Source organism: Ctenopharyngodon idella, chromosome 2 (genome assembly GCF_019924925.1).
Source record: "Ctenopharyngodon idella isolate HZGC_01 chromosome 2, HZGC01, whole genome shotgun sequence".
Classification (NCBI taxonomy): domain Eukaryota; kingdom Metazoa; phylum Chordata; class Actinopteri; order Cypriniformes; family Xenocyprididae; genus Ctenopharyngodon; species Ctenopharyngodon idella.
The window spans coordinates 9,215,662-9,229,116 of record NC_067221.1 but is presented as its reverse complement, the minus strand read 5'-3'; the positions used below and the strand labels follow the sequence as shown (position 1 = coordinate 9,229,116).

Below are 13,455 nucleotides of genomic sequence, written 5' to 3'. Positions count from 1 at the left end.
CGTGAAAAATGCCATTGAGTCGACGGTTTCCTGCTTTGGCCCGCATCAGGTGCCGGGAAAGCTCCAAACCTGGAGCAATATGAAAGGGAAGTAATCCAGATTTGTCCTCAAAGCAGATCAGCAGCTAAATTACATCACTAAAGGAAGTTGGTAACAAACAAACAAAAACTGACATTGAAATCAAACAAGTTTACACCCCAATGCTCATATGTAATATTTGTTTCTGGGTGACAGAGCCAATTAGTTTCAGCAATTTGAGAATGAATGAAAGTGTTTTCTCTGATGGACTGTACCGGTAGTCACCAAACACCTGCTCCTGATTTGCCATGGCTGAAAAGAGAGCTTTTTGTCTACTATGAGAGAAGGGCTATGAGGAATATACATAGGCCAAAAATGGATCTACAGGCTCAGCGAAGAAAATAGTTAACCAATGAAAGTGTCATAAAGTTGAAATATTGTTGAAATAATGTGTTAAAGTACATTAAAAATCTTTCAAAAGAAGACCTTCTATAGACATTCTTTCGACTGTCTTGCTGGTTGCTGAGAGAAGATCGCCCCTCCTGCCTTACTGGTACCTGTAAATATCTTCTTCCCGGTGCATTGTTATATTAAACAAGGAGCCACAAAAAGTAACAAAGAACCCTAAGAAAGTAAAGTCACTAGGCAACAAATTGAAATGTAATCATAAATGGCTACAAATTTAAAAGCAAACAGAACATGACCTGTCAAACAAACCAGACATTGTCTTGACTGCTGACGTAACTGATTCACTTCATTTAAAGCAGTCCTTTTGTGATGTGCTCCTATGCCTGCTCCTAGCTATAAAAGTCAATGATTTATCAGCAAGCATTTTTTAAAGCAATGCTACTTTACAAAAGCAAAGCCCTGACCTATGAACTCACCCCCAGTCAGCTGAAAAGAATACCTCGGGTCTCCATTAAGGTCAGAACATTCATTCGTCAAGTCAGGGAAAGCAATTACAACACGGCACCCGCAGACTTAACAGTGAGTTGTAGATCTTCAGATGAGACATTTCAGTTGTATTCTATTGAAAATGTTCACTTTAAAAATGTAATATAGTAAAAAAAGTAATATAGTTAGAGTTAGCTCATCAAACAATTACTGTATTGTAGGGATGCACAGTATTTTTTTATAAGTTACGAAGAAAGTGTAAACTGGCGTCGCGTCAGTTAAGTTTTTTCCGTAAGTTGAATACGGAAGGCGTAGGACGTATCATAAGCATTTTGAACTGCAAGAGTTTTACTTTCTTCGTAAGTAGAATACGGAAGGCGGTCTGGCGGAAGCTAGATATTTTACTTCATAACTTGTTAAATTTGGACATTTTTTTTACACAAACGCATCGCTTCGCTTCAGAGGGCCTTTATTAACCCCCCGGAGCCGTGTTTATGATGGATGGATGTAGATGGAGGCACTTTCTTCAGCTCATTCTCGTTGATCCTGCTCACTGCCATTATAAAGCTCGGATGCGTCAGGATATTTATTAATATTTCTCCGATTGTGTTCATCAGAAAGAAGAAAGTCACATCCCCGCTAGAAATTTTACGTTCCCAGAACATTCTCAGAACGTCCCCACTGTGTTAAGGACGGGCACTGTGTTCTGGGAACATTATTAGACAACATCCTTAACACAGTGGGGACGTTCTGAGAATGTTCTGGGAATGTAAAAATTCTAGCGGGGTAACCTGTCACCTAGTAACGTTCCCAGAATGTTCAGAGACGGTCACGGTGTGGAGTTCTTTTAAGGGTTGGGGGATGTTATTTGGTGGACCTTCAGGGAACATTCAGGACGTTCTGGGAATGTTTAGGGGACTATTACTATAGGATGTTCTGCTAACTTTCCAAATGTCCTCTTTGTAACGTTCTTGTGCGACCATAAAATAACCAAAATAGAACACCCCCCTAAACTCATATCGGGAACGTTATTAAATGACCAACAGAGGACCGTGTGGGAACGTTCTGATAATGTCCCAAATGTCCTCTTTGTAACGTTCTTTTTTGACCATAAAATAACCAAAATGGAACGTCCCCCTAAAGTCATATAAAGAACCTTGAACTGCAGCACTTTCGTTACTAAAAGAGGACGTTTTAGGAACGTACCGAATGTTCCGTAAAGGTTCGGAATTTTCGTCAGCTTTAGAGAACTTTTAGGGAACGTTGCGCAAAGTCCCAAGAACGTCGCCTTCTACGTGGGATACACCTAATATGGCTTAAGGGTGAGTAAAGGGTAATTTTCATTTGAAAGTAAACTAATCCTTTAACTGTTGTGTTGATATAATATTCGAGGCTTGTGTAACAGTTGAGGATCCGTGTTGCATAGCAGTAATATTATAATCCTGTATCTTCCTCACCTGCCCTGTCTGGCTGCTTTTTCCCTCAGTGTGAGCAGCAACAACCGAATCTCTGCTTTTAGCAACTCTTTAACAGCCGGCGGGTCAGCCAGAGGGAACAGAGGGGCTTCTGGCCTGCTGCCCCGCTCTGAGTAACGGAGATCCTGCCAAATCTTCTCCCACATCTCCACCTAGAACAGGTCAACAGAAGAAAGTGTTACAGGAGAGTGCTATTTGGCTCAGCTTTGTATTAAATGCACTTTCCAAATCCATGTTACAAGCTGCTCTACAACTAGAGAAATGCAGCCAGTTGGTTAAAATCCCATCACAAGTGTCTCTAATCTCTGAAATGTGTGTAAGAAACTGGAAATTTCAGCGGATGGCGAAAAAAAAAAATCCATGTGTTATTCTCACAAACGCCTTACGTGAGAGGGAAATGAAAGCCTGTCACGGCACCGGCAAACAATGTCTGCACTCTATTACCAATCTCCACACCTGTCTTGGGACTTTCAAGTTTCCCTCGGACTCTGAAAATACACTTCAAAGCTTGTCGAAGGCAATGCAAGACAGAGTAAAACCAGCTCCCTGAGAATTCTGATCCTGCTGTGCTTGCATGAAACCAACTTCAAGCCTAAATAACTCTGCTGAACACAGGCCAGCTTCTTCTTATTTCCACTGCAGAACCTGAGGGTTGTGATGTGCACAGCCACCAGAGAGACATTTCTATGAGGATGCAGGCTTAAAAATGTAGCTGAGCTAAATGCAAACTTTGATACAAGGAGCACTTTTCTTTTCTTGTTTATTGACTTTCATCTTTGTACTGAAAAAATGTTCTCAAGGACAAGCTCAAAGGCAAAAGTGAGGCAGCGAGAGAGGAAAATTGACAGAAAACAAGAGTCTAAGCAGAGCAAAGTTTCTTGCGTTTTTGTTTTGCAGCATGGGGTTCAAAATAGGTCTTACTGACAAGGTAAGAAGCCCTTGGTTGCTGAGACAATTCAATATCGTGATCACTATTTGTAGTGAAAATGTATAAAATTCCCTCGAACGCACACATTTAAGGCATTACTATGCCTTACTATGTCAAAAAAGTCCTTATTCGGTGTATACATTTGAACAGCGGAGGTGCTTTTAAACAGAAGGTCATAAATCCTATTTAGTGTTCAGAGGAAGGAGGAATCACATACATCTTCTCCACAGACAAGTTTCCACCCACTATTTCCATATGCACATGGCTGTCTGCATATAGTGAGAGCCTATGCAGTTTGTGAAAGACAATTTATCTTTGAAAGAGTCAGCTCTCTGTATCTGTTCAAATAAGGTTTGCATTCCATGCACTGAGATAATTCACTCTTGGGAGTTGTAATTCAAAACTGGTTTAAAGTTACACGTCAGAGGTATACTAGCACACTTGTAAATGGAGACTTGTTCTAATTCAGTGCATAAAATCATAAAATAAATGCATTTGTGAATGCAGAGCAGAGAGCACAAAGTTGTACGTTGCCTAACATTATCTAAACTTTATCTAAGCAAAGATCTCTGAGGTCTTAGAAACACAAATGTTTAAAAGATTTATATTTTATTATGTTCTCCTACCCGCTTCCAAACCTAGTCTAACTTAAATAAATAAAATAAATACCTAAAAATGTATAGTCACCGCCTGAAAGGATATTTCCATTTGCCTTTCAAAAGGAAAATAAACGTACTGTATTAAACATCAATAGGCGAAAACGTGAATTATGTAGTCTGGGCTTTGCAGTTATTTTATAAACGATTTTAAAATGACTGAACTATTATATACTTTTAGCAATTACATTCTGTTGTATCTTACTAGACAGTCTGGTGTATAAATACGCCTCATTACCTCTGAATACAACTCTGTGTACGTATCAATCAATGTATCTCCAAGTACAGCTCGGATCTCAGGAAGCTCAGAGCAGGGAACATTTTCCTGCACTAAATTCCACACAGATTGTTGGCGTTGGAAATTGTCCATGAGGCCGTTATTTCCAGAGCTGAGCACAAAAAGTTCATCACTGGAGTGCATTTGGTGTGTCCATACTGGAATGGAGGGAAACTAGCTGGAAATAAATACACAGATAAATAAATATAGCCCTACATACATTTTAAAATCTCATACAGCATTCAAAGACAGTGATACACGGGAAAGGGCATGATAAGCAAACATAATGCGTAAACAATTAATGAACTTTGGCAAAGAAAAACGTTAAACTAATATTTGGTGGCTTCAAACGTTTACGATAATGAAACAAGCATGATTGGACAAGGATTTAAGCTGGAATACATTTGTGCAAGCATTTACAGTAGTTTCAGAATAGCACATTCCCCTCAGGCGGATACTCACCAAAACAATCGTAGCTTCCTGTATCAGTGTAAACATTCCTGTTCCTATGGAAACAAACTTGCGCAGTCATATGATTGGCTGAAGGACTCGTGATAGTGATCTTCATTAACCCGTTCGGACCTAATGTACTTTACCTCATCTTTTTTTTTTCTCTTCAGTGATTAAATTCGATTATTATTTAATATTTGTTTGAGTTTTACGCCTGAATATGCATCAACTTTTTTTTTATAACACATAATATAAAAGTGTTTTTTATATATATAAGTTTTCTTTAAATTTCCAAACATATAGATGTTGATATTGTTCAGAACATGTCTTTTGTCATGGAAATGATTATTAAAACAAATTATAACCTTTTACTTTATTTCATTAGCATGTATAACTTTATTTAGAGTAGAAATAACGCATATTTTGGTGTCGCTGCAACATGACTCCTCTCTAATAGCAAAAAGACTGGACAATGAATAGTGTTAAATGGCATAAAACGAGCATCACAAACATCACAACCATTTTAAACTCTCAATAGACACACAAAGCTGCAATAAAAGGGAATGCCTCATAAAACTACAACCTATCAATATCCTGGTATTTGGCTGTCACGTGTAAATTGAAACATAACCCAGGAGGCGTAAAACTTTCCCTGCGCGCAACTGGCTCCAAAACCGCGCACAGCCTTTTCTGACCATGAAAGGCATTTTAAACTTTATCTAGTTTAGTTAAATAGACGTGTGCAATAGCAAGTTATTGAAAATAACATAGCAATTTCTATTTATGGTGCATTTGCAAGTCTTGTTTTGGCACTGAGAAGTTTTCGGTGATGGGCATGGCTGTGCTCTGGGGTTCCCCGGTGAGTTTTCTTCATGTCTGGCTTACCCTGTTGATCTGCGGCCAGTGTGCTTTGGCTTTTTCGGTCGCTGGACAACAAGAGACGACCTGTGAGGCGAACGGCAGTGTTTATTATGTGGGCGAATGGTACTTTTTAGACTCAGATCATTGTACCCAATGCGAATGTACAGCAGACGGGTCTGCTTGCGCGCGGACTGAGTGCACATCCCTGCCTGCCGCCTGCATCCATGTCAGCCATTACCCGACAGACTGCTGCCCGAGATGCGAGAAGATCGGCTGCGAGTACGGCGGAGAAGTCTACGAACTGGGGCAACAGTTTCAGGTGCAGTTCAATGTGTCTGCATACAAGGGTCACATATAGAAAAAAAGTTTTTTATTTCATTTATTTGCACAAAATTATAATATTTTTACACTGTTAAGTTGATTGATTTAGGTCTGTCTGAATGCTTTCTGGCTTTATAATGTTTGTTTTAATTGTTCTTTCGCGAGCTCTGACTTAAACACCTGTAATTTATTCTTGTTTATGTGAAACTGAACGTAACAGCGCCAAAATAAGACTATCTATCTTAATAATACACTGTAGGCCTAATTCCATCGGTAATAATTGTTTTTTCAATGTTTCTTTACAAATCCCATAGGCTACCTAACATTTCAGTTATTTTATTTATTTATTTTTCCCTAGGCGGTGACTGTTTCAAAGGTATTGGTCCCAAAAGTAAAATTCAGAATATATGTAGCGCCATCACGTGGTTTATGATAAAATTAATGTCACCATTAGTGGTGGAGATTTTAATTAATCTCAGTGACTCTTTTGGCAGGTTACATCCTTTACGCCAGTAGGTGGCAGAGCGTGAGTGTGTAATGAGTGATGGTGTTATTAAATCATTCACTGAACCGATTCTTTAAAACACTGAATCGACCGAAACCGGTCTTCTTATCCTTTAAAATGGGTCAAGTCTGTTAACAAGGATCTGTTGAGTAAACCTGTGGGCACGCAAATGTCTCGGCCGACAATATTTAAATCAACACATCGTTCAGTGAAAAAGGGATGTTGGTGCATATGTCCAAGCAGCTTCTGGGTTCCATCTAATGAAATGCTCATTAGCCTCCTGGGTCCCTCTGTCCTCGTATGAGGACATTATATTTTACTGAATTTCTCTGGAAATTTCTCTGCAAATTAGATACAGTGTATAGATACATTGCATTGAAAACTCATGTATGTTAGTTAAAGGGAAACAACTGCACACTCACTGAAGCATATAGGCTTCTTTATTCACCTCTCTATTAAACTTCTTAATTTTAAATTCTTTCAATTGTTGAGTGAGTTTCTGTTGTTGATCTTGACAGGCATTCAAAGCGTCGGTTAGTTTGTCATCTGAAAGAGAAGTTTGTAAATTCTCCACTTTTTCTTCATATTCGTTATCCATATCTTTCAAGTCCTTTTTAAGTTGGTCCACAAGTAGAGTCATCAGGTCCATTGAACATTTGTTAAGAATCGCACACCATCGTTCACAGAATTCCTCAGTACGGCTTCCCAGCATTGGTTCCTTTTGCCACCTCAGACCTCGGGGAATGATTTTGATGTACCATACCAAATGGACTCTGAAACTCAAATGGAATTACTTAACCTCATGAAAAGAAAAAACAAAAACCCATCTGCACATCATTACCCTCAGTGATTATATCAGACAAGGGATCATTCCTCGAGGTCTGAGGTGGCAAAAGGAACCAATGCTGAGTGTGCAGTTGTTTCTCTTTAACTAGACTGCATTTTTCCTTCAACTTGCACCTCTGCAGGTGTGCGTTTGCTATACCTCATTTGCTCAAAAACTCATGTATGGCCATTTTACCCACATATTGCATAATGTAAAATGGTGTATCAGTTCATTCTGTTATATCTTTCTTAATGTAGTTGAGAATCATCTTTAAACAAAGTTTTAAAAAATCCTGAAACCTAAAAATTGATTGGTGAATGAAAAAAACAAAACAAAACAAAACAAAAAAACATTGTTTTTGCGTATACATGTAATTTCATGTCATTTTATTTTTCAAACAACTGAGTCCAGGTGTCAACTACAGAGGACATAGCATAACATATGAATAAAATATAATTTTTCAATTTGTTTCTTATGCTCTAAATAATGCAATGACATGAAAAAGTACTAAATTCAGAAAACAGTTTTTCCTGGGTCTTAGGAAGTTAAAGGGAGAACACTTTTGCTCACCAATCCTGCATTTATTTGATAAAAAATACAGGAAAAACAGTAATATTGTGAAGTACAGTATGATTACAATTTAAAATAATTGTTTTATATTTTAATATATGTTAAAATGTAATATATTCCTGTGATGCAAAGTAGTAACAGATATTTCCATTTAGGTCTAAGATCACTGAGTAAATTTCTACAGCAAAACTAGCATTAATTACGCCACGTTGTCATATAGTTTGGATGTACTTTTTTTATATATATATATATATATATATATGAACTCAGAACAAAAGCAGCTCTTTGTTTATAGATAATCGTTTGATATTTTGAACCAATTCCTACATATCCATTCATGAACATTTATTCATTCTGCAAGTTAAAAGCTAATGCAGTAGGTTTCTTTTGTTCTGAATCAAGGTGAAGAACAAATCTGATGCACACTAGACTGGAATCACAAAGGGCAATTTAATACTCTGTTTAAGAAGCTGAAGAATGAAATATCTCTGGTGGCACAGGCTTGGAAGAAGAGGGGCTTATATGTGCTTCATTATCTCCTTGATTTGGTTATTATGGCTAATGGGGAATCCCTGAGGGGAAAATTGAAGCCTTCTGACAGACTCCAAGGAATACACTTTGCCTGAGCTGACATCATTTTCTTCCAGTCCATTTAACCCAACCTCCAGTACTGAGCCACAGGTGGTAATGCGGCTCCTACTTAAACAGCCTTGTGGGAGTGGAATTTGATCACATTCTTCACATTGTAGGACGTTAAAGTGAAGTGTTGGATTGGCACAACATCAAATGTCTGCATTATGTATACAAGCGAGCAATTTGATAGTCCTGCTGGTTCTGTTTAAAAAGCCTTCGAAAGAATAGAGTAATACATGTCTTTTGATGGATTTGCATCAGTTGATAACCTATTTTCAACTGATGATTTGCATTTGATTTACAGCCCTCCGCATGTGAGCAGTGTACCTGTTACAGCGACGGCATCGCCCGCTGTCAGGTCGCAGACTGTGCCCCTCCGCCATGTGTTAATCCAGTCTATCAGAAAGGAAAATGCTGCCCTCAGTGCAAGGATGGTAAGTTTTTTTTTTTTAGAATTTAAGAAAACATTGCCATGTCTGTAAGGCTGATTAAACTTCTATGCAATTGCCTAAGTCTCGGCTAATGCAGGATGACATTCTCATAGCCTCACATACATGGAAGACACAATTGTGTTTGGCCTTTGGTAATGATGCTGTATGTAATATCCTCATATAATTCATTCAATAACAGATGGGGAGGTTCAGATGCAGGGCCATGTGCTAGGCTGGTTTCTGCACCTGAAATAAGATAACGCTCCTTATGAGTTCGGCTTCCACCGTATTGTTTTCTCTGTACACTGTGAAGTATGAAGGCAATTATAGTGTTTACTGAGAGCAAAGATAAGGCAGGCATGTAGGCAGCCAAAACAACACACATAAATCAAAGCATATACTGATGTGATAAATGGTCAGTTCCTCAAATGATGCTGCATTTGTTGATAAAAATTGCCTCGGTGGTGAAAAATGTTAAATTAAGTTCTCAGTTAATCTAAAGTAACTTCAATATTCAAGTAAAACTTTATCTTAAACATTAAACACTCTAAAAAAAGCAATGTTCCATTATCTACACTCTAAGGCTTTCTAATTAGTGGCGCTGGCTGAGGTTTTGCAAAAACTTTTGACCTTAAGTATTTAAATTCTGCACATTACTTGTCTAGCATAGTTTGTAGACATGAATGATACCCAAAGTTGTGCAGCCTTATGTGGAGAGTTCTGTTTCTTTTTTAAGGAATTGCAATGCAATTCAGATGATAAAACAGGACAGGAAAAAAAAAAACAGAATTAAAGAGACTAGAGGGGTTTTTCTGACGTGGATCAGAAAGCAACCACTTGGCAACAGGCAACACTCAGAATACCGTTGCAAACATATAACAACACGGTAAGAAACGGCTCAGAACCATCTTAGCAATCACATAGCAACACACTAGTATAGATCCACTTTTTCAGCGGTGTTTGTACCGGAAGTATTTATTCCATTCATTCCTCCCATAGGAAGGAGTCTTCATTAAAGCATTATAATCCATGAACCAAGCCAACCAGCTATGAGGAGAATCATAACATTACAAACTTTGATTTGAAGCAAAAACAGTATTTAAAAATTGGACAAAAATACAAAGATACTAGACTGTGTAACGGCTATAGCGATAGAAAGAACTACAATCCCATAAAGCACTGCGAACAGCATAATCGAGTTAAAAACTATAGAGAAATATAAAACTATGCATTTAAAAATTTTAAATATATATAAACAATAGGCTATATGTTAAAGGGGTAGTTCACCCAAAAATGGAAAGAAGGAAGATATTTGGAAGAATGTTTGTAACCAAGCAGATCTCACTTTATAGAGGTTTGGAACAACTTGAGGGGGAGTAAATTTTGACATTTTTGGGTGAACTACCCTTTAAGTTTATTGCAAAATATGCATATACTGTATATTGAAATATTTATTTTGAGAGCATAGAGAGACCGAATTGATTACGTCATTTGCGGCACTTCATTGGAGTGGGCGGAGCTAAAGAGCACTTTTGGCACGTTTTTGCTTGTTTCTACGGAGCCCCGTACATGACATGCAAGAAAAAATTTAAATCGTGCGCACGATTTACTAATTCGTTCCCTTGATTTACTAAATCGCGCACACGACTTATTAATTTGTTCCCTCGATTTACTAAATCGTGCACACGATTTACTAAAACGTACACACGATTTACTATTTGGTTCCCTCGATTTATAAATCATGCACATGATTTATAAATCGAGGGAACGAAATAGTAAATTGTGCGCACGATTTAGCGTACTATTTTTTTCCTGCATGTCATGTCCGGGGCTCCGTATGTTTCGACTCTGATTGGTGGAATTTTATGTACAGCATCATGGGTAATGTAGTTTTCACCACAAATTCAGCTGTTTAACATGATTATTTTAAAACTAAGTTAAAATAATACGGGCTGACGGCTTCAACAGAAGCAAATACTATCAATTAACAACCTCGTAGCTCACAGTAAGGCTGTCTTTAAAGGTTTATAAGTTATCGTAAAAAATCAATTTTCCTATGGAGAAAATGAATGGAGTTTTTACTTCTGGAACGACTGTTGCACTCTATGATTCTCAACCAGGGGGCTGCAGGATGACTTAAAGGGTTAGTTCACCCAAAAATGAAAATTCTGTCATTTATTACTCACCCTCATGCTGTTCCACACCCTTAAGACCTTCGTTAATCTTCGGAACACGAATGAAGATATTTTTTTTTAAATCCGATGGCTCAGTGAGGCCTGCATAGCCAGCAATGACATTTCTTCTATGAAGACCCATTAATGTACTAAAAACATATTTAAATCAGTTCATGTGAATACAGTGGTTCAATATTAATATTATAAAGTGACAAGAATATTTTTGGTGCGCCAAAAAAACAAAATAACGACTTATTATAGTGATGGCTGATTTCAAAACACTGCTTCATTAAGCTTCGGAGCATTATGAATCAGCATATCGAATCATGATTCGGATCGCGTGTCAAACCACCAAACTGCTGAAATCACGTGATTTTGGCGCTCCGAACCGCTGATTCGACATGCTGATTCATAATGCTCCGAAGCTTCCTGAAGCAGTGTTTTGAAATCGGCCATCACTATATAAGCCGTTATTTTGTTTTTTCTGGTGCACCAAAAATATTCTCGTCGCTTTATAATATTAATATTGAACCACTGTACTCACATGAACTGATTTAAATATGTTTTTAGTACATTAATGGATCTTGAGAGAGGAAATGTCATTTCTGGCTATGGAGGCCTCACTAAGCCATCGGATTTCAACAAAAATATCTTAATTTGTGTTCTGAAGATGAATGACGGTCTTACAGGTGTAGAACAACATGAGGGTGAATAATTAATGACAGAATTTTCATTTTTGGGTGAACTAACCCTTTAAAATGACTAAAATGAAAATTATAGTAAAATAATGCTAAAAAAAACAACAACATAAAAACTAAAGTTATAAGCTAAATATATTTGTTTTTAATTTCCTACCTCAACAACTATCAATAAATATTGTGGTTAATTTAATATATTGACATCCGGTTTCTCTTAATAAAAGTTTTGTCTTTTGAAAGCTTGAAAAAATGCTACTCAGACTCATAATTACAGCAGAGCATACCAGAAGAAATATTACCATATATAATAAGTGGGTGGCCTTTAAATACTATGTTGGGGCCCTCAAGTCAAGATCTGCCATTGGTTGGACAAGTGCATAGTCCCATCCCAAAACTCACATTATTGGTTGAGTTAGTGTTGCGGTGTCGGGCTTCAAAACACTGCTTTAATAACACTACAGTGTTTACTGCGAAATAAACCTATGAATGTTTTTTATATAGCTGTCTTTGGATGTTAAGATGGGATTGGAAAACAATAGAACACTTCACCTTTAACTACAGATAATGTGCCTCATTAATCAAATCTTTCTTTGTGGCTCCAGGACCCAACTGTTATGTGAATGCCTCTAGGACCCAAGTGATCCCTGGAGGTGAGCCAGTGTGGGTCGACTCCTGTACTAAATGTCGATGTCACGATGGTCAGGATGCAGGTTACTGGGAGGGCAACCGTCTGGCAACGTGTTCCCATGTCCGCAACTGCAAGCCTGATGAAGGGCTAAACTGAGGAAAGAGGTCAAAAATAGGGTCATCTGTCATCCCCATTTATACGATGGATGACAAAAACTCAGCAGATATCTAAACCACACTTCATGATGAAAGTGTCGAGGCTATACAGCCTACAAGCTTTTAATGATTAAAAACAGTGTGTTATTATTCTAATTAACCATTTAACATTCCAGTTGCTAATGTAAATTGAGCGGGTATAATATTGCTTTGACTTACTAAGGGATATTCCCTAATGAACCAGATAATAGAGCTTAGTTTGAGACACCTTTTTGGCATGGTTAAAAATAGAACAGTGAGCATATTACATTGTTTATATGCCTTTTAGTATTTTCATACAGTACAGTAAAAAAATGTTGACATTGGGGACTGTGTAGTTCACGTTCTTTGTGATCGTATATATATATATATATATATATATATACGTTCTTTGTGATCGTATATATATATATATATATATATATATATGATTTGAAGTACTGTGTATGTTTTTATCATTTTCTGCTTCAACTGCATGAAAACCAAAGTATGTTCAGACTGCAAGACTTACATTACTGCCATGCAGGCATGGAAACAGCTAATGTAGCACGAAATACAAACAAACTAACCTATCATAAAGAAATCATTTATAAATAAAGCAAGCTCATTTTTGCTTTATTTCTGTTCTGACACTTCGTTAAAAGCCGTGGGAACATTGCTACTTTTTTCGAGGCCTGTATTTGCAGCAATGACACAGAATATACACAAATATAAATAAACTACAAGTGATCTATGTGTCTTGTCTTGTTATCCCATATATATAAATTTGGAGGATGTTATATCTACTAGTTTATTGCTACATCTGTCACATAAAAAATTAACTTTTTGAGGAACATATTATTGAGTTTCCTCCACATGGCTGACAGTTTAGAGATACGATGTTCCCTTTCCAATAAACTGCCATGTCCCTGAGCAG

At 37.4% G+C, this 13,455-nt stretch overlaps 2 protein-coding genes across 2 annotated transcripts in view; one reads left to right on the top strand and one right to left on the bottom strand.

Moving 5' to 3' along the window:
- ccdc24 (coiled-coil domain containing 24) overlaps nucleotides 1-4,698 on the bottom strand; it is a 31,856-nt gene extending 27,158 nt beyond the window's left edge. The window contains exons 1-2 of the mRNA XM_051917582.1: nucleotides 4,210-4,698; nucleotides 2,370-2,539 (exon numbers count right to left, since the gene is read on the bottom strand). Coding sequence (XP_051773542.1) covers nucleotides 2,370-2,539; nucleotides 4,210-4,392 — 353 coding nt within the window. The 5' untranslated portion in view covers nucleotides 4,393-4,698. The remainder of the gene's footprint in view (nucleotides 1-2,369; nucleotides 2,540-4,209) is intronic.
- A 638-nt stretch (nucleotides 4,699-5,336) lies between these two features.
- On the top strand, nucleotides 5,337-13,272 carry zgc:113531 (uncharacterized protein LOC541359 homolog). The gene is made up of 3 exons (XM_051869248.1): nucleotides 5,337-5,878; nucleotides 8,719-8,848; nucleotides 12,320-13,272. The coding sequence occupies exons 1-3, from the start codon at nucleotides 5,528-5,530 to the stop codon at nucleotides 12,499-12,501; spliced, it is 663 nt and encodes a 220-aa protein (XP_051725208.1). The 5' UTR covers nucleotides 5,337-5,527; the 3' UTR covers nucleotides 12,502-13,272.
- Nucleotides 13,273-13,455: the final 183 nt, after the last annotated feature.

Excerpts from the sequence above, each read along its gene's own strand:
- zgc:113531 (XM_051869248.1), top strand. The coding sequence starts at position 5,528 with ATGGGCATGGCTGTGCTCTGGGGTTCCCCGGTGAGTTTTCTTCATGTC. Across the intron at positions 5,879-8,718 it reads AACTGGGGCAACAGTTTCAG|CCCTCCGCATGTGAGCAGTG; the intron begins GTGCAGTTCAAT and ends TTTGATTTACAG. Across the intron at positions 8,849-12,319 it reads CTGCCCTCAGTGCAAGGATG|GACCCAACTGTTATGTGAAT; the intron begins GTAAGTTTTTTT and ends TTGTGGCTCCAG.